Source organism: Carassius carassius, chromosome 4 (assembly GCF_963082965.1).
Source record: "Carassius carassius chromosome 4, fCarCar2.1, whole genome shotgun sequence".
Taxonomy (NCBI): domain Eukaryota; kingdom Metazoa; phylum Chordata; class Actinopteri; order Cypriniformes; family Cyprinidae; genus Carassius; species Carassius carassius.
In genome coordinates, this window is record NC_081758.1 from 37,809,824 (window position 1) to 37,837,295 (window position 27,472).

General features: G+C 38.0%; 1 protein-coding gene across 7 annotated transcripts; it reads left to right on the plus strand.

Annotated features, from left to right (window-relative positions):
* Positions 1–27,398, plus strand: add2 (adducin 2 (beta)). Of its 7 annotated transcripts, none has more exons than XM_059548712.1 (16): positions 1–367; positions 3,944–4,188; positions 13,984–14,125; positions 15,672–15,823; positions 17,025–17,105; positions 17,616–17,765; positions 19,093–19,236; positions 19,352–19,450; positions 20,501–20,677; positions 20,782–21,021; positions 21,801–21,917; positions 23,195–23,281; positions 23,708–23,837; positions 25,255–25,323; positions 26,158–26,191; positions 26,372–26,500. In XM_059548712.1, coding segments are annotated over exons 2-16 (1,773 nt in total). In that variant the 5' UTR covers positions 1–367; positions 3,944–4,038; the 3' UTR covers positions 26,373–26,500. The 7 variants fall into 7 exon arrangements, with proteins under 7 accessions (XP_059404695.1, XP_059404696.1, XP_059404691.1 ...); XM_059548713.1 differs by having other exon boundaries at positions 26,387–26,402; XM_059548708.1 differs by lacking the exon at positions 26,158–26,191 and having other exon boundaries at positions 26,372–27,398.
* Positions 27,399–27,472: the final 74 nt, after the last annotated feature.

Here is a 27,472-nt window from a genome sequence, read left to right on the forward strand (position 1 = left end):
ACACGCTATTCCCTGCTCCAAGGTGGAAAACCCTTCCGACTCTCTCGTTTTGCATACGTGTCCCAGTATTTTTCCAATATAGTCGAACATATTCGAGGCTTTCGTGACAAACCTCGCAGAATGTGGATGTAGACAGTGGGGAGGTCATGAATCTGCCAGGCGTGGTCGTGGGCTGGTCCATCCTGCAATAAACGTCAAAAAAGAGGGGATGCGTAGGTCTAGGAAAACAGACCCAAAACGATTTCATTCACACTGGAAAACAAGCCCAACTGTCGATTTATACGTGCATGCTGCTGTTTTGACACATTGCATTGCAGAACCAAAGCGTCTGTGTGCGTAAAGGACAAAGAGGAGAAGATGTTGTAAGGTAAGCATCTCTTGCCTCATTTCATTTTCCATCACTCAATTCCTTCAGTCAATATCTTAGATTTCCAAAGATTTAATCGGTACATGAAGGAATTTTGGACTCCGCGCATCTATCACATTCATGTTGAAAGTACGGTTTATGTGATGCCGGATTGCAATGATATTGAGTGACACGAATATAATACGAGATTCATTACACCATGATCAGAAAGAGTAGAGGGGTTTAAAAACTCAAAATGCAACCGGATTGCGTTAGTAGATTAGATCAAATGGAAACTACATATTCATGCACTAATGTTATTAAAACGTACTGTATTTTATTAATCCGAGGCCCTAGAGCCTTGCTGTAAGAAGGCATGATTCAACTTTCAGACGCCATGATTTTGGCTCTCGTGTAGACTTTTTATTTTATTTTATTTTATTTTATTATTATTATAAATCCCTCATATTGGAGTACCTGGTCCACTGTTAAAATGTCCATGATTATATAATTTGTGGTGTTTTGGGTTTATGATTTGCATCCCGACATGGCCCCTTCAACATCCTTGAGTTCCAGAGCGGGCTCTTGTACCGATGGCCGGAGGCTGAGCCCCGCGCTGCTGGTGGTGCTGATGCAGCGGGGCTCGTGTTGTTGCTAGGCAGCCGCGTTTAGGCCCTACCGCGCGAGAACCGGCTACTGCACAAAAGGACAGACACGGCACGTTTAATAATACTTTATAAATTAATGGACCTATAACTGACTCTATTATGCTTTGTTTGTATCATTCGAAGTTAAAATGCTGCCTTTGTCACCAGCTGTTACATCTACCCCCTCCGAGCAGTTCAGAGGGTGGTGTTTTGCTGTGGAAGAGGTGGGCGTGACACATGAGTCTTTCCCGCTGGAAAATAAACCCTAGAGAGAAAGAAAAACGGCACTCTTCATTTAAGTGCATCAAGACTTAATGGATATTACCATAATGTATATTCATTAAATTAGCTTTTTTTCCCCTTTTTTTTCTCCATGAGGTTCTTCTGCAGGGGTGATGGAATTATTTGAAAAGTGTGTGTGTGTGGTGGGGGGGGGGGGGGGTATTATTGAGGGAATTGGGGGTATGTAGGCTTATGCAATATTTACTTTAATTTACACTTAAAATGTGACAGAAGTGCCTCTGCAGTGGCTTTACACATATAGTCTTATGCTGCCCATAGGTGACACAAATGCCTTTATAAAGCAATTACAATACTATACGGTCTGAGCAGGCATAATTAAGTTTATCTTTTGTGGCATTGGCTCTTTACACTGAAATTTGTGCAAGTACTGAGCAGTCTTAATTTGGCGTTGTAAAAATGCCTTTTAGATTTTAAACTCTTTTCTATACAGATTTTAACAATGTTAAAGATAAATTAAAAAGTCAGTGAACCCTCAGAATGATTCTGAAACTGATATTTTGGTTCGTGTGTGGATTTAGTATGAAACTGGGATTTAAACTCCAAACATGGGATTAAAATTTCAAACAATTTGCACAGAAATTGGGTTTTGTTTTTTGTTTTTGATGAAAATGCATTATTTTCCACTTCAAGATTTGGTTTAAAATCACACATGCATTTTTTATTTTTTATTTATTTTAATTTTTTTGTGGGTCACTGCGTTCTCAGTACATTATGCAGAAGTTAATGCACCCAGGACCACACATTAACTTGATTATATGATTCCTTACAAATCAATCCAACATCACTTTAACCATTATACATATCTCTCATATACATCTTGCTTTCTCCCCACTTCCTACAAGCATTAAGGTCTCTCAGTGGGGGTGAAAGCTCTGAACTGGTCAGAAAAACTCTGTTTCAGACCGATCAATGTGTAACAGGCTGATGTACCTGTCCTTCATCCCTTCTCAGTTTGACCTCGAAATCCTGCTGTAGCAGAACCCAGAGCTGTATACATTTTTGAGCACTTTTCAGATTAAAGTGTAGGTTCACGATAAGAATGCAGACTAAGGAAAGATCACTGTTCTAGCAGAGGGACATGATTAATTTGGATCCACTAGAGTGGAAAGCTGTGCTTGAAACCAATCCAGGGACAGCACAGGGCTGAGCCAGTTTGGTGTCTGGATCCAAAGGGGCCCCACTCATTATAGAGTCTCCCCAGAGAGAGGACCTTTTAGTGGGGGTCCCAGAGCACCTGAGCCCTGTCAGACCACCAAACACACAAAAGTCACAAGATACTGTGACTGCAAGTGTTTTAACTCAGACACTTTGGATGTGTCAGTGCTGTAGTTCGCATGCTAATTAATCATGTTCCAAAAAAAAACCAAGATGATTAAAACATTAGTTTTTCTATTCGAAACTTTCTATTTATAAAAGAGTCTATAAAATGTGTCATGTTTCTTCAAAATATTAAGCTGCAGGCCTGTTTTCACTATTGGTAATGAGAAATGTTTCTTGAGCAGCATATTAGAATGATTTCTGAAGGGTCATGTAACACTGAAGACTGGAGTAATGGCTGCTGAAAATATATTTAAAAAATATATTAAAACAGACAACATCTATTTGAACTTGTAACAATATTTCAAAATATTGCTTTTTTGAGTGTTTGAGTTATTTATTACCAAGAGTTTTTATTACTGGTCTGAGTCAAAGAATCTAGCATCAAGTTTATTTTATTATTATTATTCTATTTTTTTATTTTTTTGCCTGCTTTATTATTCATCAGATGAAAATCTGAGGTGTAAGGCTGATTGTAATAGCCTCAACAACACTAATAATTGTTTTCAATCAGCCTCATACTGTATTTACATTCCAAATTCACACTACTGCTGAGTCACTGAAGCCAAGCTGGGCTGTTCAAGCAAACAGAGCAATGTTTTGAAAGCACCACACAACTTAAGTCTACACTTTTGAGAATTAAACCCATATGAGTGGCTTACTTCTAATTGCCTCACAGATAAACCTGGATAAGAGAAATTGTTTAACACAAAAGAAAATTTGCATCACCTTTTAAACTCATAAATTCAGACAAAGTAGATTTTTCAGTTCAGGTGATGTTTCTAGTTCACTGCCCTCATTTTTTTTCGTCCATGCTGAAGGAGCATTTATGTACAGTACTGTACGTGAATGTAAGTAGGATTTCTAGAAATAAAATATATTCAGGTGTATGGTCTTAGATTATGTGCCATCAATAATCTGTTATACATCCTGGAACAGTAATAATATCAATCTAGTCTATGTTAGTCTTGATAGAAAAGGCTTTTCTATATGTAATATCTTAAATAGAGCTTCCTCAAGCAAACTAATCTATCACATTTATTATTGCACATAAAGAACTACTACATGCTTGTTGTTTGGATATATGACAGTTATTGCAGCTTTTACGTGACTTTGGGTGTGGTGTTAAGAAATACTTATCTTGTATTTGCAGGCCTGTCTGTATGCATTTGCACGTGTGTCTATTATTAATATGCAAACATGCCTATACTCTATGTCCTCATGCACATATATGTAAAATAAAACTCTTACATGATGTAAATAAGGATCTTTAATTAAAAGAACTGAATAATTTACATATTGTATTTCTTTTTTGTTTGCTCCCTTCCAGCCATCTTGCTTGCTCCTTTCTTTGCCTATCTTTTTTCTTTTTATCTGTTTTCTTTCTATCCTCCTTCTCCTATTTCCCACACTGGGAAAAAGAAGATGAGTAGAACTCCCACCCCTAAAGGGACTCCGGTCCAGCACAGTCCTGTAGATGGGGAGTGTCTGGAGGGAGAAATGATCCAGTCTCCCCAGCAGTCAACGCCATCCAGCGGCCTCAAGAAACGAATTTCCAGTCTTCTGCAAAGCCCTGTGAGTAATAAAGTGTGAGCTGATAAGTGAAGCTCATATATTTGCATTTGAGAATTGACTAAGATTTGTGCTTATATCCTTGTGGGCTAGATGAGTGCAACGCTGATCATCTACGTTTTCAGTGGCTTTGATTTCATAAGATTTTTTCCCCCATTAGTGTTTTCCATAGGGGTTCAAAAAAGTAAAAAATAAATAAAATTCTGAGTAAAGAGAATGAAAATCTGAACAAAAAAATTAACTACTCAATAAAAAGGATAACATTATTTTGATTATGTAATTTGCAATTAATAATAAAAATAACAATTTTCCATTTGATGAGATATAATATATTTACTAATATTTCAATGATAATATATGAAGAAAATTTGAGTATTTTAGTAGATTATTATTATTAAAAACATCTCAAATTTTATTATTATTATTATCTGAAGAAACTTGCTCTGATTTCCACAAATATGCAATATATTTCCATGCATCATAATAACATTTTATTTAGAGCAAAATGTATATGAAAACCTAAACAAAAATCAAATATGTGAAAATCCAAAAAAAAGAGAGAGAGAGAAAAATAAACTACTCAGCTGAATCACTGTAACTTCAGTTTAATATTGTCACAGTCATGGACTTTCTGTTCCTTTTGTGTCATCCCTATTTGGTCAAGTTCTGTTCCTCGTTTTGTTAATTAATTAATCCCCACCTGTTGCCATTCCCCTCATTACTTTCCTTGTGTTTTAATACCCCTGTCTTTTCAGTTCCGTTTTTGTTCGCTATTGATGTTAAATTCTGATGTTAAGTTCTAATGTTTGAAGATTTGTGTTGGATGTGCCCTTATTCTCCAGTGATCATTAAAATAACTCTTTATAGCTATCTCCATCATGGTGCGCCTTGATTTGCATAGCAGCACATGTGACAAATATAAAACAGTCTTTAATTATAAGTCATTCAGGTCATTTGGACCTCACACCGCTATTCTTCGAATGGTTTACGTGATGTGGGTGTTAATGGTATTAATCATAGTGTACAAAAATATATGGCCAATGCTCCACAGGAAAAGACAGAACTAATATAAATTGTCTCTTAAATGCATGTTCCATATCAAACGAGACTTATTCTAAATTACATTTTAATTTTACATATGCTGGATTTTTACTGAGACCTGGTTGAATCTTGGTGATCAAATGTCTCTGGGTGATTTGACACCACCAGGCTGTGACGTTTTGAATTGTTTCGCTACTGTTTTTCAAGACTGTTTTAAATGTGGACTGCTATCCACAGAAACCTCTATCCCCCTAACCTCTTCTCAGCATTCATATTATGCTAGGACTATTAAGTCTTCAACTGCTAATTCTTTTTTGGAAATCTATTCATCACGTTTTAATGACACTGTCACAGGTGGGGATGATATTGGATTGCTGGTTGAAGCTTGTAATAAGTGTGTACTCATGCTTTAGATAATGTTGAGGAGTAAAGGAGTCTCTCAACCTTGGTTAAGCAGTATCACCCCTTCTCTCAGACAAGAGTGTAGGAGAGCAGAATGCAAATTTAAGAGAGATAAAAAAAATTCAAATTTAATTTGAGATGTCAAAGAAATTACTGTTTAACTATCAGAAGGCAGTAAAGGATGCAAAAATGAAATTCATCTCAAGGGTATTCCGATAATGTGAATCAACCAAAAGTAATGAAGAGATTTTAGTGTTTTTTTTTTACTAAATTGAGAAGGTCAGAAGTGCAATTGCACCTTCAAATTCCCTTTGTGCACTACTTAAAGTTACTAATGATATCCTATTATCGTAGGATTCAGGATCACATGTTGTTTTAGTTTTTTTAGATCAAATTGCTGCTTTTGATACAACTGACCATAAGATTCTTCTTATTTGCTTGCGTGTTGGGTTGGTGTCCAGTTTAGTGGTTTGCATCGTAGTTAAAGGACAGGACAGCTGCAATGTAGTTAGATCACTTTTCTTCTATATCTGCTCCTTTACTATGTGGTGTTCCACAGGGATCGATTTTGGGGCCGCTGTTGTTATCTTTGTATATGCTTCCTTTGGGCACCATTTTTTTTAAGTATAGTCTTACCATTGTTATGCCAATGATCTTCAGTTTTATTTTCCTGTTTGGCTAGATGAATCATGCTCTTGGGACAAAGTGCATTAATGCTATACTGACATTAAGCTCTGGCTCACTAACATCTTCAATTAAATGAGAGCAAGACTGATTGTAGGTTCCTTTGTAGGTTCCTCTGTCACCTACCTTTGCTTTGGATTCATCACTAATTTTTCATAAATTGTGCTATATAAATAAATTTGCTTTGTTTGAAGTTAAAGCTAATATATAAGCAGTTTAAATGAGTCATACCCTCGTATTACCTTGGATACCTACTGCTGTATTATAGTCTTTCAGGCCCTTCTAAAAAAGAAAAGTGGAAAAAAAATAAACACAGAGCTCCTCAGACCCTTATTTCTGTAGGCATTATTGTCTCACGACCAACCTTGTTTGTTGCACGTCTGTGCACCACGTGGTAACCGGCGTGGAGGTCCAGAGAGGCAGTCTGGTGGGGGCACGATGCCAACTGCCTTTTTCACTGTGCAAGGCGTCTTGACTGGAGGAGTATGTGGAAGCCCTGTGGCGATGAGGGGAACGCAACATCAGTAGGCTGAAGTAGCTGGGAGCTGATAGCGTAAACCTTGCACACAGGCGGCTCATAGCTGATGGTCGCAGCATCGCTGAATCCTGAGTGCCAGTGGGCTGAGGCAGCACTGTGAGTGTCTGGGCAGCCCTTTTTAGGGAAAGCACTGCCTACCCCAGAAGGGGAAGCCCCTAGAAAAGGTGGGATAAAAAAAGCGTGCTCAGAATATATCCTGGCTGGTTTACCGCTACCAGCGGGACTTCACCTCAGCGATCGAAACAGGAAAAGTAAAAAGTTGATTGTTGCGTCATGGAATATCCGCACTATGCTAGACGGAGTTTCCAGACCTGAGCGGAGAACAGCTCAGATTGCAAAAGAACTACAACGATATAGAGTGAACATTGCTGCCCTTCAAGAGACCAGGGTTGAGGGTCAGGGTCAGGTGCAAGAGGAAAACTACACCTTCTTCTGGGTTGGGAAGACAGAGAGAAGGAGAGACGCTGGTGTGGCTTTTGCTGTCGACAACAAGATCAAGCTGACAACTCTGCCAACATTCGTCTCTGAGAGGATGATGGTTATATGTGTACCAATTGATAACAACAGACATCTGACCATTGTCAATGTGTATGCCCCAACCATGACCTACCCAGATGATGAAAAGGAGGCATTCTACCAGGAGCTGACAACGATTGTAAGCAGAGTCCCCCCACAACACAAGCTGTTAATTGTGGGTGACTTTAATGCAAGGGTGGGAAGTGACTGTGAAACCTATGCTGGAATCATTGGAAAGTTTGGCAAAGGTAAAAAGAACACCAACGGAGACCTCCTGCTTAACTTCTGTGCTCAACAAGAGCTCTGTCTCACGAACACCTTCTTCAGTCAGCCAGATAAGAACTTCTTCACATGGAAACACCCACGCTCTGGACACTACCATCTGTTAGACTACATTGTTACCCGTAGGAGCGGGCTTCATGAGATCATGTGCACCAAGGTCATGCGTGGGGCGGAGTGTTCTACTGACCATTACCTTGTGAGGTGTCAGATTAGGCACAAGATAACCGTGCCAAGGAGAAAAACTAAAGGCACAACCCCGAAAAAACTTGACCTTGGAAAGCTTGCAAATGAAGAGCACTGCAGAAGACTGGCTGAAACTGTGTCATCTGCAGTAAATGGTGCAAAAGTCAAAACAGTAGGATCAGAGGACATTGAAGAAAAATGGCAGGCACTGAAGAAGGCAGTCTATTCTGCAGCAGAAATTACCTTAGGTCACCCACAGCGTAGAACTACGTTTCAGGAACATGATGAGGAGATCCAGAAGCTGCTGGATGAAAAACACCTCCTGCATAAGCGACATCTGCAGGAAAACTCTAATGGGAGTAGGGCTGATTTTGCTGATATCAAGGCCAAAGTACAGAGAGAGGTGAGGCGAATAAAGAACGACTGGTGGCGTAGGCAGGCAGAAAAACTGCAAAGCATGGCTGACAACCATGATTATCATGGATTGTTTACAGGGCTAAAGGCCATCAATGGTCCAAGGAGCAATGCAGTGGTACCTGTCAAGTCAGCAGATGGAGGAAAACTCTACACTGAACTATATGAGATTCAGAGTAGATGGAAAGAGCATTTCTATAATCTGCTAAACCAGCAAGGATCCGCTGAACCAGATGCCTGTAAATGGCTAAAAGGACACCAGAGTCGTGATGACCTCTGCTATGAGATCACTATGGAAGAGCTTGAGAAAGCCCTAAAGGCCACAGCAAGCCACAGAGCACCAGGTCTAGATGGAATCCCCTCAGAGGTGCTCAAGAAAGGAGGAAGAGTACTCAGAGAGGAGCTCCTGAAACTTTTTAACAGCTGCCTTGTCCATGAGTGTGTACCTCAGGACTTCAAGGATGCACTGATTGTCACAATCTACAAGAGAAAGGGAGACCGAGCAGACTGTGGAAACTACAGAGGCATTTACTTGTTAGCCATTACAGGCAAAGTTCTGGCTAAAATCATACTCAGTCGGCTCAAAAGCATTGCCGAGCAAGTCTTACCAGAGAGTCAATGCGGCTTTAGGTCAGGGAGATCTACCACTGATATGATTTTTACTCTACGGCAGCTACAGGAGAAAGCAATGGAGCAACATCAGTCTCTCTTTGTGGTGTTCGTAGATTTCTCAAAGGCATTCGACACGGTCGATCGAGAAACTCTTTGGAAAGTCTTACAGATCTATGGATGCCCCGAGAAGCTTGTTAACATCATCAAGCAGTTTCACACAGGGATGAAAGGACAAGTCTTCATTGGTGGGGAACCCAGTGAAGCCTTCGAAGTTAACCATGGTGTGAAACAGGGATGCGTGCTTGCACCCACGCTTTTCTCGCTATATCTCACAGCTGTGTTAGATTCAATGGGCCTTGATCTGCACAAGGGGATCTTTATTCGCACTAGGACAGACGGCAAGTTTTTCAACTTAGCCCGACTTAGAGCAACCACCAAGACCAGAGAACTATGCATCCGGGAGCTGCTCTATGCAGATGATGCTGCTCTCGTGGCTAACAACATTGAAGACATGCAACATATAGTAGACCGGCTTTCGTGGGCAGCAGACTTGTTTGGACTGAACATTAACATCTCTAAGACCAAACTTTTGTATCAACCACCACCACTGTACTCCAACAATATGAGAGAGCCACAGCCAGTGACGGTGCATGGAGTGCCCCTGAAATCTGTCAAGGCCTTCACATATCTGGGCAGTACAGTGACCTACACAAACTCCTCAGATCTAGAAGTCGAGAGGAGAATTCAGTCTGCTACCAAGGCTTTTGGCTCTCTCGAGAAACGCCTCTGGAGCTGTCACGACATTTCGTGCAGAACAAAAGTGAAAGTCTACAATGCTGCTGTACTTCCTTGCCTGCTCTATGCCACCGAGTGTTTAACGCTCTACAGCAGGCATATCAAAATACTTACACGAGTTCAAATACGTCATCTACGTGCCATCTTACACATTAGATGGCAGGATCGAATCCCAGATGTAGAGGTAATCCAACGAGCTGGCTCTGTCAGTGTTGAAGCCCTTATTACATCATCACAACTGCGATGGGCTGGACATGTGCGCCGGATGAGTGACAGCCGACTGCCCAAAGCAGTTTTTTTACGCAGAGCTAAAAGAGGGCAAAAGAAGCCGTGGTGGTCAAAAACTGCGTTTCAAAGATGCCCTGAAAAGGCATATGAGGAACACCGGGATCTCCCCGGAAAGCTGGGAGGAACAGGCCCTGCAGCGTGAGAAATGGCAGCGCAGATTGAAAACAGCAGTCGCAGCTGTTGAGAAAAAGCGTCAGAAAGAAAATGAGAAAGCTCATGAGAGGCGGCATTATTCCACTGCAGCAAAAGACTTTGTCTGTAGCAAATGCCATCGCTGCTGTAGATCGAGAGCAGGCCTTCTAGCCCACATGAGAGCTTGCCTACAATAGCCTCCAATCCAGACAGTCATCGTCGATACACGACGGACTGCCGATGATGATGATGATTGTCTCGCGAGATCTGATGCGATATTTTGGCTGTCGTGGACGGTCATTATAATAATGCAAATGAGGGGCGCGTTGATTGGTTGCAGGAAGGGGGGGGATTGACAACGCAGGTAACGCTTTAGCATATCATTACAAAATGACATCATGGCGCAAGTTGTGAATGAACGCGACCGGCTTCCCGGCCAGTGTATAAGTATGAGGCGCCGTTTAGGGCTTAAATCAAACTTCATTCACGCACACATATGAAACACGCTTGCATATATACTAAGTGGTCACACATACATGTATATGAACTCACGCACATAACGTTACTCATATGAGACACGAGCACAGCACACACACACAAATATAAGACGAGCACAGCACACACACACAAACTAGACGCACCTCATATATAAGCGTTAGGCAATAAATAAACAATAACCGAATTCATGATGATCTCAGTCATTTGTTTTTTGCAAAGTACGTCAGCAGCCATTCCCCATACCTCGAAGCTAATACTCCTGCCAGTGTTGTGCCTGAACGCGTTCATTGAACGATAGTTCATGAACTCGTTCATATTTTGGGCGAACATGAACTGAACGTACCGCATTACTGCCTGATGAACGTTACTGTGAAGTCGTTCATTCTGGTGTCTGTGAACGCCACGCTCTCTCTCAGTTTAACTTCGTTCAGTAGGATGCCAGATTTCTATAAAGCCTTCTAGGCGAAAACACACCGTAAACCGGCCTTAATATGTAGCGGAAAAAACACTCTTGTTCAAGCTCGTTCATCAAAATGAACAAATCTTTTTTCGAGTCATTTCGTTCACTTAAGGGGCTTTAAATGTTACTATTAACTGGCAAATTCCCTGAACACCTCAACCTACGCAATCTTGATCATATTCTGAATTAAGAAATCATTATAATGCAGTCAAAAGTCCGTTTTTGCAGTCAGTTTACAGGGAACATAAATAATTACTTCACGACGAGTCTTTCGTTTATTTGTCTAGTGACAGACGCAATAGCATACAATAGCCGCATTAGCAGTTAGATGCTGTTTGTTACACACAGTAGAGCAATAAAAACACAGTCTTACCGTTTCAATTGCAGGCAATTGAAACTAATTGCAGGCAATTAGGGGAAGTCGTGGCCTGGTGGTTAGAGAATCGGACTCCCAATCGAAGGGTTGTGGGTTCGAGTCCCGGGCCGGCAGGAATTGTGGGTGGGGGGAGTGCATGTACAGTTCTCTCACCACCCTCAATACCACGACTGAGGTACCCTTGAGCAAGGCACCGAACCCCCAACTGCTCCCCGGGCGCCGCAGCATAAATGGCTGCCCACTGCTTCGGGTGTGTGTTCACAGTGTGTGTGTGTGTTCACTGCTCTGTGTGTGTGCACTTCGGATGGGTTAAATGCAGAGCACAAATTCTGAGTATGGGTCACCATACTTGGCCGAATGTCACTTCACTTCACAATTTTGTTGGAATGGTGCTTCTCCCGAGCTTCGATGCCAACTTCGCCTGATATAGCCCCAAATTTGTAAAGGATTTCAGCGTACAATGTGACTAGCACAAACACGTAACGATAAGCCAGTGGGAAGGATTGAAGGAACCGCTTCATTAAAAATGAATTTAATCCACTGGTCTATGATAGGTAGGTCCGTTCTTGGTAGAGAAAACACATTTACATGTTGATTCTGGCAGTCAACCACAGAGCAACTCACGTGTGCACTAGTTCCAGCGTCTTTCTCGACTGAATATGAGGGGGAGAGGGGAAGGGCGAGCTTCCTGCTGCGGTGTCCATATATGGTATATCCTGCCCCGTCTTGACGTCAAGACGGGGAAGAAATCAAAATCTCGTATTTGAGTGCGCGTGCACGTGGGCTATTTTACAAACCCTGAGGTAAACAAACACTTCACTTTTAAATATCGGCTTCCCGGCCAGTGTATAATCGTTAGGCAATCATAACATACATTGATTCTCGTGGAAAAGTGCAAATTGTGGGTCATGACTCCTTTAAGAGTGTAGGAAGAGTTGCAATTAATATTAATAATAATTATACATATATTATATATATTATATATATAATATTTATAAAATATTTATCTGAGCTCCTGCTATTTAATTTTTAAAGGTTTTATATATTACTACCATCAATACATTTACTCAACAGAGAAAATGAATTCGGTTTATACTTCCAGTATCCTGCTTTTGCGCTATAATAGGAATGATTTGATTATAAGTAGGGCGTAAGAAGTGAACCAGCATTCAAGTGGCTGCTATAAGCTTTCAAAAGCTTACTTAAACAGCATATCTCCCATCCGCAGAGGACCCACATTGGTTTGCCTCCTTTTATTCGCCTGTTCTGTCCACCCTTTAATGTCCTGCTTCCAATCCCTATGTCCTCTTTCCCCTTCCCCCTCATTAGGTTCCCAAAGATATGATTATCTCCACAGCTCAGATATAATCTGCCCTGAATCACCACGGACAGCTGCAGCTGTAGAGAGAAAGATAGAGAGAGAGCGGGGAGGAGAAAACATTAAGAGTGCAGGGAGTTTTAGGTGTTGGTGCAAAAGAATAAAAACCACTCAGTATGGAGGGAACGTGTTGAATTAAGGACAGAACTGAAGAGGTCAATTGTTTTTCTTTCTCTGTTGTGGACTGTACTGGATCCTGTAACTCGAAAATTCTTCCAGCTTTTTGTGTCGTATGTTCACAAAAGTATTGTTTTATCTGGGTTTTATGTCTGTTATACTTTGTTTGTGTGTGCTGCATTCGACTGTTAAATATGTGGCTGATTGGCATCGTTTATTGTTTTATTTAAAACTTATACAACACTTTTTATTCTTGTATAATTATTACAGTACTTACAAGGTAAAACTGAATTTATATTCCTCAAACACTGTAGTTAGTGGTAATTACAAACTTTCTTATAAGCTCCTGTTCTTCAATAATAAACATCTGCAATTAATTCTGTCTGAACTGGTTAACACATTATTCATAAATTCCATTCAGACTTTCTGAAGTATATTTCAGTCTATTGACAGTTTTTGGAAACTTTTGACTGTTTAATAAGAACTTTGAGATTAAACTTTAGTGTTTGCTTCAGTTATTATTGCATATACATTTAGCAGTTTATAGCTATATCTACTAAAGACTGTCATGGTATTTGTTGATAATTATTGAAAACAGAGGGATAGACTGTATTGCAGTGTTTCATGTCAAAAGCCTCAAAGTTAAACTTGTGAAACTTTAATACTGTTTTTGTTTTTTTGAGGAAATGCTAATTTGGTTACAGTATACATTACACGTTTTTAAGAAATCAATACTTTTAATCAGCAAGGGTGTATTAAATTGATTTAAAACTAATTATCAAAACTCACAGTAAAATCAAATAAATGATGTTCTTCAAACTTTGTTCCCAGTTTCCACAAAAATATTAAGCAGCACAACTGTTTTCAACTTTTAGAATGAGCACCAAATCAACAAATTAGATTGATTTCTGAAGCATCATGTGACACTGAAGATGAGTAATTTACACCTAAAATGCAGCTTTTTTTTAATAAATTAATGGATGTGTTATTTAACAACCATCCATGTGCATGTGCCTTTTCCTTTATTTGTGTGTACTAGTACATTGTGTAGCTGAGTACTGAATCTTATTTGTATGTTTTAGTCCTTTAGAGAGGAGCTGGATGTGCTGATTCAGGAGCAGATGAAGAAAGAAGGAAGTTCCTCCAATATGTGGGCTCTCAGACAGATCGCAGACTTCATGGCCACTCACGGATCTCCAGCCTCGCTGCCCATCACTCAATCCAGTACGTAACACGTACTAGTCATTTGCCTAGGAATGATTTACAAATTATTTACTCAGAAGGTTGTTCTGCTTGTATTTCATAGATAAAGCCTGATGTGTTATATCAATACATTTGATATAAATACTGCACATATCCTTCTCTGCTTAGTGATCTCATTCACTTGTAAAATCATGTGGATTATTCTCTATATAGTAATTGCCCAGTGAGAGTTTTTTGGAAACTTTTTTTCTGTCAAAATCAATAAAAACATAAAAGTATTTTTATTATTTTATCTCACAAATCTTGCATTGTGACTTTACATCTAGAAATTCTTAGTTTATGTCCTGCAATTTTTTTTTCTGACATGAAAAAAAGGTAATTGCAACTTTTTATAACACAATTTTGTGTGTGTGTGTGTGTGTTTGCAGGTTTATATCTCACTATTCAGACTTCTCAGAATTAAGAATTAAATTCTCAATTCTCTTTTATATCTTACAATTTTGAATTGCAAGAAAAAGTCAGAGTTGTGAGATATAATTTCAGAATTGCGGGGGGCGGGGGGGGGGGGGGGGGTTAAGAAATGTGAGATTAAAAAGTCGCAATTACTCATGTGACAAAAGAAAGCTTCCATGGAGTATTACTTTTACACAACATTCATTCACATACCATATATCATTATTGTTCAGTTCAGACACTTTTACGTAAGAGTTTTAGTTTCAAACATAATGAATTTAAAGGGTTAGTTCACCCCAAAATGAAAATTATGTTATTACCTAAACACCCTCATGTCGTTCCAAACCCATAATACCTCCGTTCATCTTCAGAACACAAATTAAGATATTTTTGATGAAATCAGAGCACTATCTAACCCTCCATAGACAGCAACACAACTGAAATGGTCCCAGGTCCAGAAACATAGTAAATACATCGGTAAAACAGTCCATGTGACATCAGTGGCTCAACTTCAGTTTTTAGATGCTACGAGAATACTTTTTTTTATACGTAATACATAATCTGTGTAATACGCGTTGTTTACACTTAGGGGAAAGCATGTACCTGTATATGAATTGTAATACTCTCTAAAATGGCAAAAGATGTAACTCAGGGGAGAAGAATGGTTGAGTAAATTATGTTATTGCACAAAAAAGTATTCTCGTCACATGGACTGTTTTACGGATGTATTTATTAAATTTCTGGACCTGGGTTCAGTAGCGTTTCTGTCCTTGGAGATGCCTCTCCAATTTTATAAAAAATATCTTAAATTGTGTTCTGAAGATGAACGGAGGTCTTACGGGTTTGGAACAACATGAGGGTGAGTCATTAATGACATAATTTTCATTTTGGGATGAACTAACCCTTTCATTTATAAAGTAAATTCACTTGTGCTTTTCAAAATTGAGCTGTTTTTCTCTTTCATGAAAAGGTTTTTGAGGTTAAACAACATGATGTATGTCACACCACTTAAACTGCAGTAGTGCTGCTCTTTTTATGCAAAGTCCTTTACATTACTTGTCACTTTCACTGACACACACTTGTGCTGTTTGTCTTGTTGCTCTTCCCTGCACAGCCGTTACCATGGTGAGCCCCATTAACGATCTGCACGGATGGGAGCCGGGCTCCATGGTGAAGGGGGAGAGACTGATGCGCTGCAAGCTGGCTAGTGTTCACCGTCTGGTGGATCTGTACGGCTGGGCCCAGCTGGCCAGCACGTGCCTCACAGTAAGGAAACACAACCCTTTAAACCTTCTGTCAGTGTGCCAAGAATCCTGAAAAGTGCTCCCTGTTCACTACGTACTGATCAGACAACTTTTATCTGTCAGCCTGACTGATTTAACAGAATGAAGAATGAAGGTTGAAAATACATGTTTTTGAAAGAAGTCATGCTCACCAATGCAGCATTTATTTGCATTTATATCAAAAAAACAGTAGAGACAGTATTGTTACAATTTAAAATGTTTTCTATTGTTCTATATTTTAAACTGTAATTTAGTCCTGTGATGCAAAGCTGTATTTTCAGCATCATTATTACTACAATAATTATTACTAATATTATTATTATCAATGTTAAAAACAGGTGTATTGCTTAGGATACATTTATTTTCATGACTAGACTAGATAGAAAGTTTAAAAGAACAGTATTTATTTAAAATATATATATATATATATATATATTTACATTTATAAATGTTTTTAAATGTAACTTGATCAGTTTAATGTGTCTTTGCTGAATACAATTATTCATTTATTTCAATATATATATATTATTTTTAATCCAAACTTTTGAGTGGTAGTGTATGTGTCTTCTTAAACTGTTATGTAACTCAAGCTTATGATGATAAAAAAAATTTTTTTTTAAAAATTAAAATTTTTTTTTGCTGCATGTACCTTAGCATACTTATATATATTTCCTATGCTCAGTCCAGAAGGATTTGAGTATTTTTAAACCCTAATAGGAAGTTTTTTTTTTTATTGTATTTATTTTAATCAAGTCCGCTAAATGAGGTTGCTGGTTTGATTTTCACAAGAAGTATGAAAATCTAAACTCTTAAAGGGATAGTTCACTCGAAAATAAAGGGATTATTTTCCTTTGTGGAACATAAACAGAGAAATTAAGTGTTTTCTTCCTTACAAGTTTATTATTCAAATGTGACTAAAACAACAATGACAGCAACATAAAAGTAAGGACTTGTATGCTATAGTCCAAATATAGCTTTATGTGAAACACTGACAGAAATAGAAGTCAATATCTCTTAAAATCTTATATAAATCTGCACAGGTTTGACAGAATATGAGAATGAGTAAGAGACGGTAGAATTTAATGGGTGTACTAAACCCTTTAACCACAGGTTGCTTTAGGGAGATAGTTCCTGTAAGCATACTGTGAGTTGCTTTAGATAAAAGCGTCTCTTTCTTTCTGCAGATGCGTGTTAGTAAAGAGCAAGAACATTTCCTCGTGCTGCCGGATGGTCTGGCCAACGGGGAGGTGACTGCCTCCAGTCTGGTGAGACTCTGTCTGCAAACACGCACTAACCAAACCGGTTCCTCTCATGTCCTGCAACATGGCTCCATACGACAGCCTTTCACTGGCCAAAATCATTCAAATGAAGGTCACTAGAAAAAGAAAGGTGTGATTGTGTGTCGTATATGCTGATAAAACTGAAAGATTCAGCATGTTCTGGACATATTTTGTACATTGTTGCAAAAATAAGGCACTAGAGGTTGTTACTCATGAAAATATTTCTCATTTTCATGCATTTGTACAAACTGCGTAAAAAATTGTCATTTTGTAATAAGAAACAATGCAGTTTACAGTTAAAGAGAAAATGCAATAATTATTTTTTTTTCAATTATACTTTTGTATTAAATATAAATGTATATTGGAATTATTATTACATTATTTTTTTATCAAATGTATATATTAAAACATGATGGAAAAGTAGTAAATGATGCAGTTGGATCAAATTTTCCAAGTGAAAGCTTCATTAAAGCATGTACTCTCTGTGATGTCCAGGTGAAGGTGAATATTCTCGGGGAGGTGGTAGAGAAAGGCAGCACTACTCTGGGAGTGGATCTGTCTGCATTCAGCTTGCACTCGGCGATCTATTCAGCTCGACCGGACGTCCGCTGCCTGCTGCACCTCCACACTCCAGCCATAGCTGCGGTACGTCACATGTTTGACAAATGGCATTTAAAATTAAATAATTTAAAGTTGAAAACTGAACTTAATATTATTACTAAACTTATTTATCCATCCATCCATTATTTATAACCCAGGTTTGTGAAGCAGATAAATGACGAGTAGTTTATCTTACCTTACTTATCTTCTCCCCCAGCATTGCAAAACGCATAAAAGTAAATGTAAATTATTTTATATTTTATTTTATTTTATTGTACCCCATGTTTGTGAAACATCTAAACTACTTGTATTTATGTTTGTTTATTTTTATTCATTCATTTTGTATTTATCCCCGGTTTGTGAACTATAAATTATAAATAGATATACATAAATTACTAATATTTATTTTATTTTATTTAAGTACTATTTTTTATGTACTTGTTTATTCTGAGGTCCAGTCTTCCACTGATGGCAAAAATATGTATTATTATTATATAGTTTTAAAAGGGTCATCGGATGCTACATGCACTTTTACAAGTTGTTTGAGCTGAAATGTGTGTTGGCAGTGTGTGTACACAACCACCCTATAATGATAAAGATCCACCCCGAGTTATTTTTTTATCTATTAAAATGTTTACCCCTTTCTTAAATCAAGCCGATCTCAGATGCCTGTCTTTGTGACATCGCCCAGACAGGCCCCTCCCACAATAGTTTTATTGAGGGTGGCGTTTTAGCACAGACTGGACTGTCGTCTTTCCTTAGACCTGCCCTGAGCTGATCAGTCCTCCATTGTTGAGCAGATGTAGACAAGAATGTCTCCTAAGAGATTGAGGTGTTCTGTTGCTGGATGTAATAATGAACATAGCAGTTGTCATTTACTCCCGACATCTGAGCCGCTGAAGACACCGTGGATTAAGTTTGTTTTTGAAAGGAATGCAACCTCATTTACATAAATGCGTCTATTTTCTAGCTTCACTAACCAGTTAAAGGTTTTTTTAATGAATATTTGCAAATCGCCTTCCCTAATAATGTTCTAAATAGCAAGTTTCATGATGAATGCTGCTAAAGTAAACAGTCCCTCAGAGAGCTCGGAAGAGAGGGGCGGAGTCAGCATAGCTCATTAACATTTAAAGGAAAATGCTGCAAAACGGCTTGCTCTAAAAGAGAGGTGTTTTTTATACTACCATTGAGAAATTTTAACCAAACTGTGTTACAGACTTTTCATTAAGACCCTAAAGAATCATATCAACCTGTGGAAAATGGGCATCCGATGACCCTTTTAAAATGCTTTAGGTAGCACTTTTGGCTGCCATTAATACATACTGCCATTAATCTTAATTTGTGAACTCACCACTATTAATCTTTCATGTAGGTATCAGCCATGAAATGTGGCCTTCTACCGTTATCCCATGAGGCTTTGCTGGTGGGCGAGGTAGCTTATTATGACTATAATGGAGTGATGGAGGCAGAAGAGGACAGAGTGGAACTCCAGAAGAGCCTCGGCCCTACATGCAAGGTTAGATCCTAGATTACAGACACAGATTATAGGTAGTAAATATCCTGCTCCCTCAGAACGTGATGATGTTAGGCTCTCAAGGTGGATAATGGGTTGATGAAGCAATCTTCTACAGGTGCTGGTATTGAGGAACCATGGAATCGTGGCACTGGGAGAGTCAGTGGAGGAGGCCTTTTACACAATGTACCACATCCAGACTGCCTGTCAAATACAGGTAAGAAAAAAAAATGACAGCCCTTCCTGTGAGGGCAAAACATGGGAGAGTAGATTAGTTGGAAAGTAAGACAGAGTTAGTGAGAGTGAAGAGAGACAATACTCAGAATCAGTCAACAGAAACACAGAATAGAAACATTGAAAGTCGTATTTGTTGTATATTAGTATAAATATGTATATTATAATATAAATGTTTTTAATAAATATTCACTACCTTTCAAAGCGTAGAGGTTGTTTAGATTTTAATGTATTTGATTGGAAAAAACAGGTAAAAATAGTGAAATATTATTACAATTTAAAATTACTTTTTTCTAATTTAATATATTCTTAAAATGTAATTTATTCCTGTGATGCATAGGTGAATTTTCACCATCATTACTCCAGTCTTAGTGTCTCATGGTTCTTCAGAAAAATATTAATATGATTCTTATTATTGCCAGTGCTGCTTAATATTTTTGTGGAAACCATGATGCATTTTTTTCAGGATTCTTTGTTTAAAATAACAGTTTTTATTTGAAATAGAAATCTTTTTTAACATTATAAAAGTCTTTACTGTCATGTTTTATCAATTTAATGTGCCCTTGCTGAATAAAAGTATTAATTTCCTTAAAAACAATCTTACTGACAACAAACTTTTGAACATTTTTATAAATTTGTATAGTTTGCTTTGCTATTTCATCGGCTGCATGTAGTGTGATTGTGTAGTGTGAAAATACCAATGTAAAGCATTGTTGTAAAGCATGTAAAGCATTATGTCTTATTGCTGATATCTGTATACTAATAACTATAATGGTTTGAATCTACTAATTCGAGCAAATTGCACATGGTAAATCTGCCTCAGCAATCTGTTTCAAATTTTTTAATCATTCCATGAATGACTGGAGAGGTCACGGAAAAGTCATTGAAATCCATTAGTCAAAAGTAATGTGAACCATGAGAGAAAGGAGAGTGAAAAAGTGGAAAAAAAGTGCAGAGGGTGAATAGTTGTATTGTTGGCAGAATGCAAATTGTTCATATTGAGTCATGCTGCAGTGTTGTGCTGTCCTGGCAGGTGGCAGCACTGTGCAGCGCTGGAGGGGAACAAAACCTAATCATGCTGGACCGCAACATTCACAGGCCAGTCGCCACAGGCACTGTGGGTTGGGCCGGATCCACCTTCGGCCCCATGCACAAGAGCAGGCTGGGAGAACATGAGTTTGAAGCATTGATGAGGACGCTGGATAATCTGGTTAGTCTAAAAATGTAGCCAATCTAGACCAGAGCTGTTTACCTCATTGTGAGTTTATTACTATTAGACTTGACATTTGAAGATTTGGTCATCATTCATTATAGGGTTACCGTACAGGATATGCCTACCGTTTCCCAGTGCTGCTGGAGCGCTCCAGAACCAGGAGAGAGGTGGAAGTTCCTGCCACCGTCACATCATTTTCCTTTCACGAGGACGGGGTTCAGTCTCATCCCCGACACCATCCCCATGCCCAGAGACAACAGCAGAAGACTAGATGGCTGAACACCCCAAATGTCTATCAGAAAGTCAGCCAGGACCAGGCCAGTCCGGGACATCGGACCACGGTGAGAGAGAATTTATGGAACTTGTGTAAACTTTATGTAACTTGAGTATGGCTGATATTGTAATACAATAGGAGTTAGGGGTAGGGTTCCTATAATTTCATATTTAAAGTGTTTTAGATTATTAAAAAAAAGGTTAATAATGAGATCTTATTAGCAAGTCATGCTTAATGTCTCCAAATCTGTTTCAATGAAGAATCACCTTCACGCCACCCAAGATGTAAATCAGTTTGATTACATTTTTGGCTAATTTCAATTTTTGGGTGAGCTATTCTTAGCAACCACCCGAAAAGAAAAACAGATAACAATTTCCCAACATTGTGGTGTTGAGTTTTGGAAACGCATTAGTCACATTTTCTTCTGAAAATGTGAGACAGTAGTTGCCAGTATCATTTCAGTGTTGTATTTTTGAATGACTAAGCCTGTGAGTGTGTTGCAGTTAAAAAAAAATAGACTTACTGTGAATCATAGGATATTATTGGTAGAATAATGGCGTATTCATTACATCGCTGTGAGAGCGCTACTGTTTCGCTGTCTCTACCATGTTCCACCCACCTCCCTTACTCCTTCTCTGCAATGCAGGGGAGATCTTTTATCGTCTTAAAGCTCACTGGAGTGCTTACAATGCCCTCTGCTGGTTATTTTTTGGATCTGTTTGATATTTCCCTATCATATTTCCCCGTAATTGTCTGCTTTTTAACAGCAGAGTGTCTTCCTGGAATGATTGACATGCTTTCAATCAAGCAGCTGAATTCCTTCTGTATTGATTTTTTCTCTTTTAGTGGCAGAAGGCAGAGGAAATCACACAGGGCAGTGGAAAGGCTATTAAGATTGAGAATCCAAACCAGTTTGTCCCTCTGTTCACCAACCCAAAAGAGGTGCTTGAGACTAGAAATAAGGTACAGTAAGCTTTTCTGTCATTGGGATTTAACATCTGTATTGAAACTGCAGATTTTATTGATGTAAAAAGATGTAATATTTTTTCTTGCAGCAACACATGAAATTTGAGCAAATACACTACAGATGCTGATTAAAAATACAGTGAAACATGAAATATTATTTTTACATTTTCTTTTATTCCTATGAATTTTCAGCATCATTTCTCCAGTGTCATATATGATCCTTAATAAATCATTCTAATATGCTGATGTTAAATATTGCTCAAGAAACATTGATTATTATTATTGAGAACAGTTGTGCTGCTTAATATTTTTGTGGAAACCATGATATCTTTTTTTAAGGAGTCCAAACCTTTCCAGAAAAAAATACATTTTATCATAATCAGTTGCTATCGTTAGTTGTTGCTGCATGTCTGTTCAAACTACCAACAGAACTGAGAGCAGATTTCAATTACTATGGCACAGAATGACAGTCTTACCAACAGTGAGAGACAGTGTTTGTAGTGGCAGAAGTGTTCCAACATGTCTTTCAGTTTCACCATCAGGACCAAGATGACAGTGAAGGGAGGAGGGAATAGTCCCACGGAAAGGAGATAGCTCAAAAGATGTAGAGAGAGAGAGAGAGAAAACCCCCCAAAAAAAACTGACCATGAACTGCATCTTTCATAAGTAATATTTAAATTAATTATTACATTTGCACCCTGAAATCATTGCATTAGATGATTTCATCGCCCTGTCACCCCCTGCAGCATGCTTCTGTGCAAGGTGCTGCCCCAAAACATGTCCTCCCCCTTTTTCCAGAGCCAAAAGCTGCTTTTCTCGGCTTCCTCAGCCAGATCTTTGAGAACCATCCGAAGGCTTGCTGCAGACACTCCCAGATCTCTCATCAGGTGGTCAACTGATGTCCCTACGAAGCCACATCATCAATTAATTATATAAGTATTAATTTTATGCTCAAAAGAAAGCCAAACATTGAGCGGCAGTATCATTGAAGGAGTTTACCTGCACTAATGCAAAAATTAGCAAATGCTTTAAAAGAGGGTGTTTTGTTTCATTTTCTTTTTTCCTGTGAAATGGTCAAGCTTGTGCGAACACACAAAGTCAAACCATACAACACAGTTATGCTTTGCATTAGGTAGGGGTCTCTTCTTTGAACATTGTGTCTGTAGAGTATGAAAAATGTCAAGCTTGGCAAAATAAAAGCCAAAGAGTAAAACACAGTTATGCATCACATTAGTTATGATTCTCTTCTATGAACACTCCTATTTGTATTTCAGATAAGAGAGCAGAATCGTCATGACATGAAAACAGCTGGACCTCGGTCTCAGGTGTTAGCCAGTGTCATCACAGACAACAGTCCACCGGTAAGATCACAGAATGTCATTTAGTTCATATATACACATGTCTACATTACGACAAAATAATGATAAAAACTTCCTTAAAATAAGATACATTTATTATGTATCAGATGTTCATTGTGTCAGGTTTGTTTTTCTTATCCCATTAGCAAATACTTTTTTTAGTTTAAGCATAAATCTAACAAATTTACAGATTTTTACTTTATTTTGTGAATGTGTAGATTTAACTTTTTTTTTTTTAACTGATAAAGAAAATATTTTTTACAATATAAACTTAGAAATTACATAATGTTCAAGTCAGTTTTAATTTATAAAATAAGCATACCCTATACTTATTTGTTGTGAGCACATTTCATTGATCGAAATCCATTTCTAAATGATTTTGCTTGTGAGCATGAGTTGATTATGAGAACATGATCGTTCGGCTTCCAGTCTCCAGAGGCTGTGGAGCCTCCAGCCACACTGGAACCAGAGACTCCAAATCCCTTCAATGAGCTGACGGATCAGGAGCTGGAGGAGTACCGCGAGGAGGTGCAGCGCAAACAACACGGCCGGCAGGACGGTACGAGATGACGAGATGTAGTTTAGTCCCTCATTCTCTTTTTATAACCCACTGATTTCAATCCTAAGTATTGATGTTTTATAGATTTTCCCAATGGACTAAAAAAGGGAATACAGTAAACACCCACTGTCTTCCAGTGCACATCATTAGACAAATATTGATTTGATGTCACTTTGCTACTGAATACCAGATTTTTATAATCTACTCTTAAAAATGAACTTTTGGAAAAATATATATTTTAATTCAGGAAATACAGAATGCATGTATTTAATCATTTTACGTGTGCCTTGAAAATAAATTAAAGTCGAAATGATTTTCAATATCTTTCCAGTAATCACTAACTTGAGGTTTTGTGTCCTGACATCATTTCTTCATGATTCAGCACCTGAGCACTGATCTTTCTCCATTGTGACTGTGTATTTTTGAGCCTGACAACCTTCCTACACACACTAAAATCCAAAAACCCCTTTACAGTTACTAACATTGTTGGGGAAGTTAATTGCCAAGCTACAGACTGTAATGATTTAAAGTAGTTACACCACAGTTAAGATGGATAGGCAGGGTACAACAGTAAGCACAAGCTACATTTCTTTTCAAATGTTTGGGGTCAGTAAGATTTAAAAAAATGTTTTTGAAAGAATTCTCTTATGTTCTTATGCATTTATTTGATAATAACAAATATAGTAAAATCAGTAATATTGTGAAATATTATTCCAGTTTAAAATAACTATTTTCTATTTTAATATATTTTTAAATATTATTTATTTCTGTGATGGTTTTCAGCATCATTACTCCAGTCTTCACATGGTCCTTCAGAAATCTTATTCTAATTAAATCTAATTCTAATATGTTGATTTATTGCTCTAGAAACATTTCTTATTATTAGCAATGTTGAAAACAGTCGTCCTGCTTAACGTTTTTGTGGAAACCTGGATACACCTTAAAATCAGGGTTCACAGATAAAAACAAAGTTCAGAAAAACTTTCAACATCATAAATGTCATTACCTTTACTTTTGATCAATTTAATGTAACATTGTTGAGTAAAAGTCTTAATGAAAGCAAAAAATAAATCTTGCTGACTCCAAACTTTTGAATCCTATTGTATGTGTTCTTTTCTGCCAGTATTTTTCAATTTGTGTATTAAACACTGTGATAAACAGCAGCATTTACCTAAATATGTATTATTATTGTATTTAAATGACATGAAGGGACTTTTGTGAACACTTACTGTGAACACTTAATGAAAACAGCTGAGCTACTGTCACTCTGCTAAATATGTTATTTAGCAGCGCTGCTATTTTTTAATAAATTACTCCCCAACAATTGTTATTACTCACTATACACCTCCACCTTATTTCCCTATATTTCTGTTTCCTCTCTTCTTCTTATTCCCCCCACCCTGATGTTGTGTAAAAGGTGTGGAGGAGGTGGTGAATGACTCGGGGACTTACCCAACTACCTCCCCCAAAAAGACCCCACCGTCAGGTGAGACCCGGTGGTGCATGTGAACAAGACACCAGCTGATCTGTGCATTGCATCATCAACTTGTGGTTGACAACCCCTGTTACTAAAGGGAACATTAAAAAAATTGTGATTGTTGTTTTTTTTTTATTTTTTTATCCATAATATGGGCTCAAGTATATCAATGCTAATTGCTTTTATAATCTGATATCAGTAAATATAAAGCCATTAATGGAAAAAGGTCACCCAAAAATCACTGAACTGTCATGTCATTTCAAATGCATATATTAAAATGACATGATTTGGTGAAATTTAACATTACCTCACTTGCTCGCCAATGGATCCTCTGCAGTGAATGGGTGCCATCAGAATGAGAGTCCAAACAGCTGATAAAAACATAAGTAACCACTCCAGTCCATTGGCTGTTGTCTTGTGTAGTGAAAAGCTGCATGTTTGCAAGAAAGAAAATTAAACATCAAGAAATTTTTAACTTTAACTTGGCATTTTAGCCAGACACAACGGTTTGAAGTTAAAAATATCTTATTGTTACTGGATTTGTATTGATTACTTGTGGATTATTGAGTTTTTTATCAGCTGTTTGGACTCATTTTGACGGCACCCATTCACTGCAGATGATCCATTTGGTGACCAAATTCTGAGAAAATTTGAATTTTTTTAAGGGTGGGGGTATTATTCAGTAACATGGGATGTCTGTATTCAAGTCTGTGTCAGTGTTTTCATTTCAGTTTTCATGTTTTTGTTTTTATGTGTGACATATTTTCAACTCTGTACTATGGCCTCCATCTGTCTTCACACACCTTTGTGCTTCTCTGTCTGTCCCTGTATTATAATTTGTAGGACAATCGTTTGGTACTGAGCTCTTGTCTCACTAGTGAGTATATAGAATAACAACTTGAATGAGCTTGATGTTGGCCAAAACTGTAATGTCATAGCAGCTGCTTCTGTTCCATCCCTTAGCATCTTGACAAATGCTTAACTGCTTTTTTCTTTTCTTTTTTCATTATTTCTATGGTACTATTTCTTTTCTGTTTTTATTTAAATCTACATACAGATGGAAAAATCACAGATGCTGTGCAGAACGATAAAGGCGATGATAAGAAACAGCAGGAGGAGCTAGAAAAACAAATGAAAGCCCTGTCCACCACTGACACTTCAGAAACCACGCCGGTCCCACCCACTGCTCCGACTAACAAGCCGGCAGGCAACACCCCAGAGGGCTCACCTTCCAAATCGCCATCGAAGAAAAAAAAGAAGTTCAAGGCCCCCTGTTTTCTAAAGAAAAGCAAGAAACAAAAAGAGAAAGCAGAATCTTGAACTCTTACAGACACGTTCTCCAAGTGTTCTTTACTAATACTTTCACATGCATCCACACATACATCTTTACATCCAGTCAGACTCACTGTGTATCCATGTACTGACCTCCACATGATGCCATACAAGTTTTTGATTATGGTTTTGTGACTTGAAACATGTTTTCGGCACACTCTGTCCACGCCGATGCAAATTTCACAATGCTTCACTGATGCACATTAAAATGTGACCCTTCCCCTTGATTTAAAATGAATTGCACTTAGTACATGTATAGAAAAAAGAATGTGGCATTGAGTAAGCATTGATTGTTCATGTCTATTGATTCTGATTGTTACTCATTATCGTGTTTATATAATTATTTGTGGCATAACTGTTCTAAAATATTTTTTTTAACTACCACAAACATCTACATCTCATTTTGTTATGAATAGCAGGGATAAACTAATTGAAAATGCACCATTCACTGGAAATCATGTTTGCAATGGCTTGCAAATAATACATGTCAAAAGGCCAAAATAAGCAAGATCATAGCATGTAGCTGCAAAGAAAATCCAAATTTGAATGCATGACTTGATTTTTTTCTTTCTTTTTTTTTATATGTATGCTGGAGACTTCTTTGCACTTGTAATTATTTTTATGATCATTCACTGTTATTTAAATGCTTTTGTGTGTATATTAGCTGGTTTGTAAACTTAATTCCATGTCAATATTAGAATGTAAAATGCTAGGATCGGATGCATCATTCATTAAAGATCACATCCATGTAAGATTGTTGTAGTCTGTTTCTTTGGGGCCTACTTGTGACGGAAAATAAATGATGACCTTTTCCACGGATTTTGCC